The sequence below is a fragment of the Saccopteryx bilineata genome, chromosome 2 (assembly GCF_036850765.1).
Source record: "Saccopteryx bilineata isolate mSacBil1 chromosome 2, mSacBil1_pri_phased_curated, whole genome shotgun sequence".
Lineage (NCBI taxonomy): Eukaryota > Metazoa > Chordata > Mammalia > Chiroptera > Emballonuridae > Saccopteryx > Saccopteryx bilineata.
The window spans coordinates 80,556,847-80,571,682 of record NC_089491.1 but is presented as its reverse complement, the minus strand read 5'-3'; the positions used below and the strand labels follow the sequence as shown (position 1 = coordinate 80,571,682).

Sequence of the window (14,836 nt, the reverse complement as noted above, 5' to 3'; positions counted from 1 at the left end):
TTGAGAAAAGCTCACCAGCTTGGACCCAAGGTCGCTGGCTTGAGCAAGGGGTTACTCCATCTGTTGAAGGCCCACGGTCAAGGCACATGTGAGAAAGCAATCAATGAACAGCTAAGGTGTTGCCACAAAAAACTGATGATTGATGCTTCTCATCTCTCTCCGTTCCTGTCTGTCTGTCCCTATCTATCCCTCTCTCTGTCCCTGTAAAAAAAAAAAAAAAGACTTATTTTCGGCAGATGGACTCTAAAAGGTTTTAATTGTGTGAAACAACTCAACTTCAGATATCTTTTTAAAGTTGCCTACTTTAAAAATAGGTCATCCTTGGCCCTGGCCGGTTGGCTCAGCGGTAGAGCGTCGGCCTGGCGTGCGGGGGACCCAGGTTCGATTCCCGGCCAGGGCACATAGGAGAAGCGCCCATTTGCTTCTCTACCCCCACCCCCTCCTTCCTCTCTGTTTCTCCACCCCCACCCCCTCCTTCCTCTCTGTCTCTCTCTTCCCCTCCCGCAGCCAAGGCTCCATTGGAACAAAGATGGCCCGGGAGCTGGGGATGACTCCTTGGCCTCTGCCCCAGGCCCTAGAGTGGCTCTGGTCACGGCAGAGCGACGGCCCGGAGGGGCAGAGCATCGCCCCCTGGTGGGCAGAGCATCGCCCCTGGTGGGCGTGCCGGGTGGATCCCGGTCAGGCGCATGCGGGAGTCTGTCTGACTGTCTCTCCTCGTTTCCAGCTTCAGGAAATTATATAAAAAAAATAAATAAATAAAATAGGTCATCCTTGCTTATGTGGAAATTAGTTGTATCTTTTTATGTATGTGGTATGTCAGCTTTTAAGGAGTTGTTATATAGGGTTATTAATCTCTTTAAAAATTTAATAATTAGTAAATAATTATTGAAAATTAATAATAATAAAATCCAACCTTTAAAATACTTATTAGCTTATAAGTCTAAATTTTCTATGATTTTGTGTTCCGTATAGATTCATCCAAACATTTTGCGGAGACGTTTAATGTAAAGCCACAAGATTTACACAAGTGCATTGCCAGGTCCCATGTAGCACGTAACAGATTTTTAAAAATTTTACAAAGAGAAGATTTTGTTTTACAAAAGTATCAGGAAAATTCACAGTAAGTAATACTTTGATAGTCAGAAAATGAAGATTTGTTTCTATTTATACAAATGTCACTAGTATACCTTCAATGGTAATAATCCATGCTTACTTCAAAATTCTTTTGCTGTTATCTTTCCATTTTAAAACCAGATAACTTCTGAGTAAAATGTTTTAAACTTTATGTATACTGTAAATGAAAGTTTAGAGGAAAGGAAAAGATCACTTTAGTTTAAAATTTTAATTTGCTTTTTTCTTTTTTTAACATGGAAATATAGCCTGACCAGGCGGTGGTGCAGTGGATAAAGTGTCGGATTGGGATGCGGGGACCCAGGTTCGAGACCCCTAGGTCACCAGCTTGAGCACGGGCTCATCTGGTTTGAGCAAAGCTCACCAGCTTGGACCCAAGGTCGCGCTGGCTTGAGCAAGGGGTTACTCAGTCTGTTGTAGCCTCCTAGTCAAGGCACATATGAGAAAGCAATTAATGAACAACTAAGGTGTCACAATGAAAAACTAATGATTGATGCTTCTCATCTCTCTCTGTTCCTGTCTGTCTGTCTCTATCCCTCTCTCTAACTCTCTCTCTGTCTCTGTAAAAACAAACAAACAAAAAACCAAAAAAATCCCATAAAAGTATATTTTTAAGCTGTGTAGTGTTCATTCTGTTTTGTATGGTTTTTCATCTTTAATATTTCATTCTGTAAATTTTTCATGTTGCCATAGTGTGTGGTGTTAATGTCTGCTTAATAGTTTTTTGAGTATCTATTAAATAGATACCATAGTGTATTGCTGTTAATGTCTACTTAATAGTTGGTTGAGTATTAAATAGATATTATTCCAAGTAGGTGTTTCATAGTTTCTTTAACCACTTTGTACTCTTTTATGTTTAGGGCCATCTGTTCAGCAAATTTGTTTTTGAGTTACTTCTGTGTGCCAGATACTGTTTAGGCACTGATCCTATAGTATTAAATAAGATAGACAAAGTTCTTACTCTTAAAAGTAGATTGTGTCTAATTTTTTACTATTATTAACAACCCTAGTAAGATAACTTTTTAAATGCTGTGTGCTCTATTATAAATGCTACAAGGTCCCACACTATTTATTACCTTAAAATTACAATGTTGCTTGACTGTCTTAGATAACATCGAAACATCCCTGTAGGTATGTGAGATAAGAATAAGAGAACAAAGTAGTCTTACTGACTTCCAACATTTTTACTTGAAGTAAGAGAGTGTACATTGCCAAGAATCCTTGGTTCATCTCATTAGCAGCCTGCATGTTAAATCTTATAACTCTAAAAGGGAGTGTAGAGTCCTTTAGCTGGCTACTGGGGGTATTTGGAAGAATAGTCCTCAGAGGCCTGGAGCAAAGATATGAAACGGGGAAAATATTAATGTAACTGTACTGTTTAATTGTAATGGAATTACAGACAATTACTGACTTACAGTGGTTAGACTTAAGATTTTTTGACTTAGAATGGTGTGAAAGCCTTATGCATTCACTAGAAACCATACTTTGAATTTTGATCTTTTCCTGGGCTAGTGATATGTGGTACGATACAATGTAGTACTGGCACTCTGCAGTAGAGTACAACTGATACTCAGTGTACTCTATCGCCAGTGTTTTTTGGATATTGTGTTTTTGTATCCCATCATGTTTACAGAATGCCCATCTGTGACTCTTCTGGTGAGAAGAAGGGTAAGGCAGTTCATCTTGAGATAAGACTCAAGGTAAATGCCCAACTGTAGGCTAATGTAAGTGTTCTGAGCACATTTAAGGTAGTCTGTGCTAAGCTGTGATGCTTAGTAGGTTAGATCAGCAGTTTCAACTGTTTTCATCTCATGGCACACATAAACTAAGTACTAAAATTCTGTAGCACACCAAAATATTTTTTTGCTGATTTGACCAAAAAAAAAAATAGGTATAATTTTGATTCACACCAGATGGCTATTGTTGTGTTTGTTGTCATCTTTTTATTTGACAATCTAAGGGAAATAAGGTCAGTGCCTCTGACTAGTCAGGTATTGCATGTTGTTTTTCTTTTTCTTTTTTTTTTAAAGAATGTGTGTCCTCAAGGAGCTCACAGTTTTATAAATTTTTATTTATTTTTTATTTATTCATTTTAGAGTGGAGAGGGAGAGAGAGAGAGACAGACAGACAGAGGAGAGGAGAGACAGAGAGAGAGAAGGGGGGAGGAGTTGGAAGCATCAACTCCCATATGTGCCTTGACCAGGCAAGCCCAGGGTTTCGAACCAGCGACCTCAGCATTTCCAGGTCGACGCTTTATCCGCTGCACCACCACAGGTCAGGCGCATGTTGTTTTTCTTTACGGAGACAGGGAGAGAATCAGAGAAAGGGAAAGAGTCAGAGAGAGGGATAGACAGAGACAGACAGACAGAAAAGGAGAGATGAGAAGCATCATTAGTTTTTCGTTGTGCAGTGCGACACCTTTGTTGTTCATTGATTGCTTTTTCATATGTGCCTTGACTGGGAGGCTATAGCCGACTGAGTAACCCCTTGCTCGAGCCAGCAACCTTGGGTCCAAGCTGGTGAGCTTTTGCTCAAACCAGATGAGCCTGCGCTCAAGCTGGCAACCTCGGGGTCTCGAACCTGGGTCCTCCGCATCCCAGTCTGACGCTCTATCCACTGCATCACTGCCTGGTCAGGCGGTATTGCATGTTTTGAAAGTTCTTGTGGTACACTGGCTGAAAATCGCTGGGTTAGGTGTAATAAATGCAGTTTTGACTTATGATATTCAACCTCTGATGGGTATTGGCATGTGACTCCCATTGTAAGTAGAGGAATGTCTGCATAGTCATTATTTTGTATGTTTTCTTGCAGATTATCAGTTAAAGAAGTACGGAATTTGAGATCAGAATATACAGAACAGCAAAACCAATTAAAAACGTAAGTACGTTTAGAGCTAAAAGTTGCCTTACATATTAGTTTAGCTCCTCCATTTTATAGGTAGGGAAACTGAGAGTTCCAGAAACAAAAATAGTGTATCAGTAATTAGATGATGATAGTAATTAGATGCCTAGGTTGGCAAACCACAGCTCGCGAGCCACATGAGGCTCTTTGGCCCCTTGAGTGTGGTTCTTCCACAAAATACCATGGGTGAGTGCTACCTCGATAAGGAATGTATCTACCTATATAGTTTAAGTTTAAAAAATTTGGCTCTCAAAAGAAATTTCAATCGTTGTATGGTTGATATTTGGCTCTGTTGACTAATGAGTTTACTGACCACTGGTAGAGTATAATTCTGATTCCTACTCCAGTTCTCTTAACAAACTACTACTTTGAGCTAGAATTTTATTTTTGTTTAATTGGAATGTTAGTGGATGAGTTTGCAGATCAATTAGCTCTTTGGATGGTAAATTACCATGTGATTTTTAAAATGACTAATGAAATTATTTAATTTTTAACTAGAATGGAACCTTATGATGACCAAAGTGATATACAAGAGAAAATTCATAAGGTGAGGCAACTTTTGAAGAGAGAAATGTTATCTCTGTCATTTCTTTTTGTAGCAGTTACTATAATTTTACTCATTATAAGTGTTATGTATATAAAGGTATCAACAGGGTGTCTCTAAAATATTTGAATATGATGGGAAAGTTAGCTTATAATTTCCAAGACTAACTATATGCAAAAGCAGCTTTAAATATGATTAATTTAAAGTCTTTCATGTCAGCAGGACAAGTTTAGTTTGATTGTAACTTAATCAGTAGATCAGTAGTATTTATATCAAAATAAAGTATATTTACTGAAGGGAGATGGTAGGTATGAAAGAGAAATGAGAAGCTAAATTGAGGCTGGCTCGGTAGTAGAGTGTAATCTGGCTGACATAAATAGTCTGAGGCTTTGATGTGGGGTAGGAGTGCTTTCTTAGGCCTCCTTTGTGTTTAGGTGGTATCTCTTAAGTCTTTCTGATTCTGTGATCACCATGTTGCTTTATTTTGGCTTCTCTGGCACTTTGTCACTGGAAAGGGGACTGCTGTCCTCAGGAAATAATTAATTTAGTGAATATTTATTGATTATCTGCCATATGCCAGGTGTTCTAGATAGTAGAGCTACTATAGCAGTAACCAAAACTGGCAGTTATTTTTTTTTATGGAGATTCTGGTTTAGTGAATGTAAATATTCTTATTACTGAATGCAGTATCTTTGTTTGTAAATTTAATGGGTAGGTCTGAAACCTTTTAAATGTTTCACAGAAATTTCTTCTGAGTTTGGTCAATATTATTGTTTCAACTTTGGGTGATTGACAAAATCTCTAGACTAGATCTTTTTTTGTATGTGTGGCAGAGACAGAGTCAAAGAGAGGGACAGACAGACAGGAAGAGAGAGAGATGAGAAACATCAATTCTTTGTTGTGGTTCCTTAGTTGTTTATTGATTGATTTCTCATATGTGCCTTGACTGGGGGGATGTAGCAGACCGAGTGACCCCTTGCTCAAGTCAGCGACCTTGCGCTCAAGCTGGTGAGTTTTGCTCAAACCAGATGAGCCTGCGCTCAAGCTGGCGACCTCGGGGTCTGGAACCTGGGTCCTCCACATCTCAGTCCGACGCTTTATCCACTGTGCCACTGCCTGGTCAGGCGCTAGCCTGGATCTTAGTAAGGACACCAAGGAAATGTTATCCTATGAAACTACTGGACTACCCACCACTCTTCCTTTGGGGACAACTTTATCTTATATCATGGGAAGACAGACAGCAGCATAGAGATAATTTTTGTATTCCCCCACTTCTCTCCCACTTTTGTAAATTCTGTTGAGGCATAACATACGAAAAGTATAAAAATTATAAATGTATATAGTGTGACAAAATTTCCCAAAGTGACACACCCAAGTAAACATCATCTAGTTTAAAGAATAGATGTTACCAGCATCCCAGGAGTCTAAAGCTCCCTTTCATTTACAGCCATCTCCCTTCTCACACTGAAGATTAGTTTTGCCTATTCTTTAACGTTATATAAATTGGAGTATATACAATATAGTCTTTTGTGTTTGACTTCTTTTACTCATGTTTTATCCAAGCTTTTGTGTATATAATTGTAGTGTGTTCATTCTCATTGCTACATAGTGTTCTGTGAATACACTCCAGAGTACTTTTTACTCTAGTTCAGTGATTTTCAACCATTGTGCCAAAAGAAGCACACTAGTTTTCCTGCGAGAACTTTTAAAACAAGCAATACCTGACTATTTGGCTAGAGGCACTGGCCTCTTTTCTCTTAACTTGTTAAACAGAAAAATGACAATAGCTAACACAACAATAGTCATCTGGTGTGAATGAATCAAAATTATACCAATTTTAATTTTTTGTCAGATCTGCAAAAAATACATTTTTTAGTGTGCCACAGATATTTAGTAATTAGTTTGTGTGTCATGAAATTAAAAAGGTTGAAAATTGCTGCTCTAGGTAGACCTTTGGGTTGACTGCATTTTTCTTTCTTTTTTTTTTATAAATTTTTATTGTTAATGGGGTGACATCAATAAATCAGGGTACATGTATTCAAAGAAAACATGTCCAGATTATCTTGTCATTCAATTATGTTGCATACCCATCACCCAAAGTCAGATTGTCCTCCGTCACCTTTTATCTAGTTTTCTTTGTGTCCCCCTCCCCCTCCCCCTCTCCTCCTTCCCTCCTGCGCCCCTCCCTCCCCCCCACCCCTGGTAACCACCACACTCTTGTCCATGTCTTTTAGTCTCGTTTTTATGTCCCACCAATGTATGGAATCATGTAGTTCTTGTTTTTTTCTGATTTACTAATTTCACTCGTATAATGTTATCAAGATCCCACCATTTTGTTGTAAAGGATCTGATGTCATCATTTCTTATGGCTGAGTAGTATTCCATAGTGTATATGTGCCACATCTTCTTTATCCAGTCTTCTATTGAAGGGCTTTTTGGTTGTTTCCATGTCCTGGCCACTGTGAACAATGCTGCAATGAACATGGGGCTGCATGTGTCTTTACGTATCAATGTTTCTGAGTTTTTGGGGTATATACCCAGTAGAGGGATTGCTGGGTCATAAGGTAGTTCTATTTTCAGTTTTTTGAGGAACCACCATACTTTCTTCCATAATGGTTGCACTACTTTACAGTCCCACCAACACTGAATGAGGGTTCTTTTTTCTCCACAGCCTCTCCAGCATTTGCTATTACCTGTCTTGTTGATAATAGCTAATCTAACAGGTGTGAGGTGGTATCGCATTGTAGTTTTGATTTGCATTTCTCTAATGACTAAAGAAGATGAACATCTTTTCATATATCTGTTGGCCATTTGTATCTCTTCCTGGGAGAAGTGTCTGTTCATGTCCTCTTCCCATTTTTTAATTGGATTGTTTGTTTGTTTGTTGTTGAGTTTTATAAGTTCTTTGTAAATTTTGGGTATTAGGCCCTTATCTGAGCTGTTTGAAAATATCATTTCCCATTTAGTTGGCTGTCTGTTTATTTTGTTGTCAGTTTCTCTTGCTGAGCAAAAACTTTTTATTCTGATGTAGTCCCATTCATTTATCTTTGCCTTCACTTCTCTTGCCTTTGGTTGACTGCATTTTTTGATGCTTTTTAAGAAGCATGGTTTCTCAACTTTCAACTTTTTAAAACACGAGTGACTTACAATTAACGTGTAGTCTTTTTTTTTCTTTTTTCATGAAAATCTTGAGTTATTTCTCTTTGAAAAATCTTCATTGGGTTGCCAGCATGTTAGAATACAGGAAATACTAGTTGCATCTTAGTTGTGTAAGGTTTCTTAGATATTTTTTGAAGATCATAGTGGACTAAATTCTGAGAAACTTTTAGTTTTAAAACTGTGTTGGAGATACTTCGTTAATGTGTGCCAAAACACTTGAATTTGCCTCAAGAAGAGTTACCAGCTGCATACTGTATTGCATGCATATTGGGATTTTAGGATTATACTAATGACAAGTGAAGGATTAAAGCAGCTTCAGAGATGTTTAGAATATTTGATAACCCTTTGAGAATGTTAAAAAAAAATGAATAAATAAAAGGAACTAATTGAATTAGGGAATCAAAATTCTAAATTATTTTTTAAATTTTACTTTGTTGAATTTTAAATTTTACTTTGTTGAATATTTCAGGCATTTTGCTCTGTTGAATTTCATCTTCCTCTTTGAGATGCTTGGCAATCACAGGGTTAATAAACATTTTCTGGTTTGCTATATATAAGAGTTATAAACCTCTAGTTCTTGAAAAGGTTAATTTAAGGGTCAGCATAGAGATACAACTTAAAGATATCTAAATATATATTCATTGCAAAACATTACCTTTTCTAAATGCTATGTACACATAATTTATTAAAGAGCTTAATAAATATTTTTCTACCTTAAAAAAAATGAAACTCTATTGGAAACACTGCCAGTTCTTTTAGATTATTAAAATACAGTTAATTTTCTCACCAGAAACCATTCCAGGAATACTTCATTTATTCTTGGAAGTGAGCATGTATTTGTGTTTTATATTTCTTTAATGTGTGCAGATTATGTATAGACGTTAATATTTTGTTTGTTTTCAAAGGTTCGGTCTTTGTGGGCTTCAGTGAATGAAACACTCCTGTTTTTGGAAAAAGAGAGAGAAGTTGTTAGTTCAGTTCTTAGTCTTGTTGATCAGTACACTTTAGATGGAACTAATGTTGCTATCAATGTTCCAAGGCTCTTACTTGACAAAATTGAGAAACAAATGTGTCAGGTAAGCATTTGATATTAAAGGAACTTTTGAGAAAACTTCCTTCACGTACTTATTTTATATATTACATGTTGTTTTCTTTTACAGTGTTTTTCTACCGTTTTCAGAATTTGTTTTTGAGTATATCTAGTAAAACTTTCATAAAGAAGGGTACTGGCAAAGCTGTATATCTTTTTCCATCAACTTTTATTAATTGTACCTTGTGTGGTGTTACATCATCTATAGGGTAGAGAGTATGAAGTTACTTAGGAAAATAATTTCATGCTTATTAGTTCTTTATAAATTTTCAAATAATGTACCAGTGATCTCCTGATTGCTAAATGACTTCTTAAAAATTCTTTATCTTCTCTAGTTTCTGTTTCATCTTGATGTTACTAATATTCTAAAGTCTTTTCCTCCTTTGGCTTTTGTGATCTCAGTGTCTCTGCTCTCCTATGGTTTTTCAGATTGCTGTTCTCATTTTTACTACTGATTTCTTTTTCTCTGCCTGACTTTTAAATGAAAATGTTCCCATGGTTTTTTTCTTTAATGTCCCCTTTTCTTTCCTGCATTACAAATTCATATGTATTTTCTTAACCAATTCCATGACTTTATCAGCTCTCTATATGTTAATATTCTCAAATTGGTATTTCTAGTCTCTCCTTTAACCTAAACTACCTCAAATTATTTTCACTTGGTTATGGGACACTTCCATCTGGAAAGCTTACTTTTTTTTTTTTTTTAAGTAAACTTGCAGTTTATTAAGCATCTACTATATGCCAAGTATTGATTATTGTACAGGGGCTCCAAAAGTAAAATATTGTTATGACCTCAAAGAGCTTTCACTGTAGTAGGTAACATGACAGGTACTTTAAATTCAGAGCACATAAAAATTAGGATCTGCCAACTCAAGAATCCTAGAAGGACTAAACAGGTGATGTATATAAATGAAGGACGTGAATTGTACGTAACAATTGGGGTAAAGTAGGAAGTTATGAAATCTTTGGAGAAGTAGTACTTTTTTTTTTTTTGTATTTTTCTGAAGCTGGAAACGGGGAGAGACAGTCAGACAGACTCCCGCATGCGCCCCACCGGGATCCACCCGGCACGCCCACCAGGGGGCGACGCTCTGCCCACCAGGGGGCGATGCTCTGCCCCTCCTGGGCGTCGCTCTGCTGCGACCAGAGCCACTCTAGCGCCTGGGGCAGCGGCCAAGGAGCCATCCCCAGTGCCCGGGTCATCTTTGCTCCAATGGAGCCTTGGCTGTGGGAGGGGAAGAGAGAGACAGAGAGGAAGGAGGGGTGTGTGTGTGTGTGTGTGTGTGTGTAGAAGCAAATGGGCGCTTCTCCTATGTGCCCTGCCCGGGAATCGAACCCAGGTCCCCCGCACGCCAGGCTGGCGCTCTACCACTGAGCCAACCGGCCAGGGCCTGAAGTAGTACTTTTTATGTGAAATCTGATTATAAAAATATTGATGGCCCTGGCCAGGTAGCTCAGTTGGTTAGAGCGTTGTCTCTGTAGGTGCTATCAGTTGGCAACTTCGTAAAAACATGAATTCATAATTTTCCTTCAAATCTGCTCTTTCTCAGTCTTTATTTTGCTTACATTTATTTGCATTTTTTTATTCTAGTTTTCAACTTTTCTTTTTAGAGAGAGGAAGGGAGGATGAAAAGCAAGGAGGTAGAGAGAGAGAGAGAGAGAGAGAAACATCAACTTGTTGCTCCACCTAATTGTGCACCCATTGATTGCTTTGTATACGTGCCCTGTGTCCTGACTGGAGCTTGAACCAATGGCCTCAGGATCGAACTGGGGACCTCAGTGCTCTGGGACAACACTCTTAACCACTGTAACCACTGTACCGCTGGCCAAGGCTTGTTTTCAACTATTTACATAACAAAAATTGTAGCATGGCATGTTAATTCTTCCACAACAGTTTACTTTGGACCACGATTATTACATAGTGTTATTTCGGGGTAAACATTTGACTTTTTCATTCTTCTTTTAAGTAACCTTTTTAATATAGTAAAACATAAATATATTTGTGTACCAGTTTATTATGTTAAGAACCTATAGTTCACCTTTTTTTGTTTTTCTCTCTGAATCTTTAGCTGCACATAGGAAATGTTTATGAGTCTGGGGAATTGAACCTGTTAACAGTTATTCAGTTACTAAATGAAGTCTTGAAAGTACTGAGATATGAATGTGGTCAGGCTGACCAAGCAAGACTGACAATTGACCTTCACTTCCTTGAAAAAGAGACCAAATTTCAGAGAGAAAGATTATTGGATCTGAAGCATATGAGGTATTCTAGTAAGATTCTCTGTTATTTTATTGGGGGATGGGTAGGATGGTTTTAATTTCTCAGCACAACTCATGTAGTTAACAACTCTTTGCTTTGGCAAACAAGTGTGAAAATTTTACTAGTACTCAAAAACCTTATGTCATCAACTCTCAGAGACACACATGAAATAGGAAGGAAAATTAATGTAGGTTTTTTTTTTTTGATCTGGAATATATTATATGTCCTGAGTGATAATTCTTTATGAAATAATTTTAACTTTTCTATAAATTTTCATCCTACTAGTAAAATTAGGGCTTGGAGCAGTTTTTCATTTGAGCAGAGTGACTGAGAGGTATGGACTGGCTTTAGGAATGGACAGACTGGGAGTAGAATTTTGGCTTGAGTTCAGAATAAGGAAAAAAATAGTATTTTAAAGATAAATGGAGTAATAGATGTGTCATTGCTTTCTGTCTTAAAAGGTATTTTAGGTTCTGAGGGTTTATTGTGAGAGTTTATTCAATTTATATGTGCAGTATTGGTTGAGCTTTCAGTTATATTTCTTTTATATATTCCTATTTTGAATAAAATTATTTTAATGTTATTACAGCCATAAATTAAAAGAAGATCTTACAACTATAACACATTCTATTGTTGAAAAAGAAGGAGAATGGCATAAAAAGTGGAAAGAAATTCTTAGTCTGTCTCCTTTCAGTCTAGTTAAAGGTCAGACTACAGTAAGTAATATTTGTTGACTTGCATTTTGCCGCCTTTAAAAATTTTTTTTAATTTTTCAGTTACAGTTGACATACAATATTATATTAGTTTCAGGTATACAACATAGTGTTTAGACATTTATATATTGTATATAACTTATGAGGTGATCATGCTGATAAATCTAGTACCTATCTGACACCATACATAGTTATTACAATATTATTGACTGTATTGTCTATGCCAGCGATGTTCAACCAGTGTGCTGTAAGAATTTTTAAAACATGCAATACCTGACTGTTTAGTCAGGGGCACTGACCTCTTTTCCCTTAGATTGTCATATAAAAAAATGACCACAGTCAACCCAACAATAGACGTCCAGTGTGAATGAATCAAAATTATACCTATTTTTGTCAGATTGGCAAAAAATAAAATACATTTTGTGGTGTGCTGCAGAATTTCAGTAATTAGTTTATGTGTGCCTTGAGATGAAAAAGGTTGAAAATTGCTACTCTATGCTGTACTTTGCATCCCCATGCCTATTTTGTAACTATTAATTTGTACTTAATTCCTTTTCCTTTTTCACCCATTATCCCTGGTCCCCACATCAAAATGTTCTCTGTATTTATGAGTTTGTTTCTGTTTTGTTTGTTCATTTATTTTGTTTTTCAGATTACGCATATAAGTGAAATCATATGGTAATTGTCTTTCTCTGTCTGACTTATTTTACTTAACATAATACCCTCTACGTCCATTCATGTTCTTGCAAATAGCAAGATTTCATTATTTTTTATGGCTGAGTCATATTCCATTGTATATATGCAGCACTTCTTTATCCATTCATCTATTGAAAGACACTTAGATTGCTTCCATATCTTGGCTATTGTATATAATGCTACAGTGAACACATGGATGCATATGTCTTTTTGAATTAGTATTTTAGATTTCTTCAGACAAGTACCCAGAAATGGAACTTCTGGGTCCTTCTTTGTCTCTTGTTATAGCCTTTGTTTTAAAGTCTATCTTGTTTGGTTTAAGTGTTCTATACCAGCCTTTTTTTGTTGTTGCTTCTATTTTCATGAAGTATCTTTTTCCATCCCTTTACTTTCAGTCTGTGTATGTTTTTTGATCTGAAGTGAGTCTCTTATAGGCAGCATATGTAAGGGTCTTTTTTTCTTGTCCATTCAACCACCCTTTGTGATTGGAGCATTTTAACTGTTTACTTTTAAAGTAACTACTGATAGATAACGTAGGTATTGCCATGTTATTATTTATATTTTTTATCTTTTTTTTAAAGAAGTTCATTTAACATTTCTTGTTACACTGGTTTGGTGGTGATGAACTCCTTTAGCTTTTTCTTGTCTGGGATTGATTTGCATTTTGGAAAGTAGTTTAATAGATATAAGGCAGTCTCTTGATTTATCTTGTTATGAATGACCTAGAAATGTATTTTTGTCATCTTTGCATTTGAGCCTAAAGTTCAAATGTTTGGTTTCTGTAATTCTTTTAAGTACATGTAAGAATATTCATCAAATGGCTGTTGTGATTTATAGTTAGTATTGTTAGATTCAAAGGATTGTATTAAAAAACGAGATTTTCTTGAATTAGATACTGTGTTTGAGATGTAGCTGAAGGATAAAGTAATCTCTTTGTTTTTAATATTGTACTCCTTGTTTTAAAAATAATTATAGGATAACTTATATGCATAGTAATTCTGTCTTTGTTGCAATCATCTATTCATAGATTAACAGTCCTGTTATGTGGTAGTGAATAAAATGTGTATATTTCAAAATTATGAATTCTCTGTTTTAAGGCTGTGGATCTTTTACCACCTATGTCCCCTCTTTCATTTGATCCTGCCTCAGAAGAAGTATATGCAAGAAGTATTCTTTTGCAGTATCCTGCTTCACTACCAGGTTTGTTATTTTTTCTTTTTTAAACTTCCCTCTTATCAATATTTGTCACTATAATAACTGTTCCTTTACATTCTTTTTCTCTCCAATTATTATTATTATTATTATTTTTTTTTACAGAGAGAGAGCAAGAGTCAGAGAGAGGGATAGATAGGGACAGACAGACAGGAACAAAGAGAGATGAGAAGCATCAATCATCAGTTTTTCATTGTGACACCTTAGTTGTTCATTGATTGCTTCTCATATGTGCCTTGACTGGGGTGGGGAGTGAGAGGCTCCAGCCGAGCCAGTGACCCCTTGCTCAAGCCAGCGACCTTTGGGGCTTAAGCCAGTGACCATGGGGTCATGTCTGTGATCCTACGCTTAGACCCGTGACCCCGTGCTCAAGCTGGATGAGTCTGCGCTCAAGCTGGTGACTTTGGGATTTTGAACTTCGATCCTTAGCCCCAATTTTTATTTTTTATTTTTATTTTATTTTTTGTATTTTTCTGAAGCTGGAAACGGGGAGAGACAGTCAGACAGACTCCCGCATGCGCCCGACCGGGATCCACCCGGCACGCCCACCAGGGGGCGATGCTCTGCCCCTCCGGGGGGTCGCCCTGTTGCGACCAGAGCCACTCTGGCGCCTGAGGCAGAGGCCACAGAGCCATCCTCAGCGCCCGGGCCATCTTTGCTCCAATGGAGCCTCGGCTGAGGGAAGGGAAGAGAGAGACAAAGAGGAAAGAGAGGGGGAGGGGTGGAGAAGCAGATGGGCGCTTCCCCTGTGTGCCCTGGCCGGGAATCGAACCCAGGACTTCTGCACACCAGGCTGACGCTCTACCACTGAGCCAACCGGCCAGGGCCACCTTGTCCAATTTCTAACAACCACTAATGTACTTTATATCTTTATGCATTTGCCTCTTCTGGAGATGTTGTATAAATGGAGTCATACCACATGGGGCTTTTTGTGTCTGGCTACTCTCACTTGTGTAATTTTCCATTTGCACAGTGCTTTCAAGGTTCATTCAAGTTGTAGCATGTATTAGTACTTCATTACTTTTTTTCTTTTTTGCGAGAGAGACACACACAGACAGGAAGGGAGAGAGATGAGAAGCATCAACTCATAGTTGTGTCACTTTAGTTGTTCATTGATTGCTTCTCATATG

General features: G+C 37.4%; 1 protein-coding gene across 3 annotated transcripts in view; it reads left to right on the top strand.

The window, feature by feature from the left end:
* The window catches only part of HAUS6 (HAUS augmin like complex subunit 6), a 45,330-nt gene that overhangs the window by 12,554 nt on the left and 17,940 nt on the right, over positions 1–14,836 (top strand). For all 3 annotated transcript variants that reach the window (XM_066257325.1, XM_066257324.1, XM_066257326.1), the window contains exons 5-11: positions 973–1,120; positions 3,943–4,008; positions 4,531–4,579; positions 8,641–8,811; positions 10,895–11,088; positions 11,675–11,801; positions 13,592–13,694. In XM_066257325.1, the coding sequence (XP_066113422.1) occupies positions 973–1,120; positions 3,943–4,008; positions 4,531–4,579; positions 8,641–8,811; positions 10,895–11,088; positions 11,675–11,801; positions 13,592–13,694 (858 nt within the window). The remainder of the gene's footprint in view (positions 1–972; positions 1,121–3,942; positions 4,009–4,530; positions 4,580–8,640; positions 8,812–10,894; positions 11,089–11,674; positions 11,802–13,591; positions 13,695–14,836) is intronic.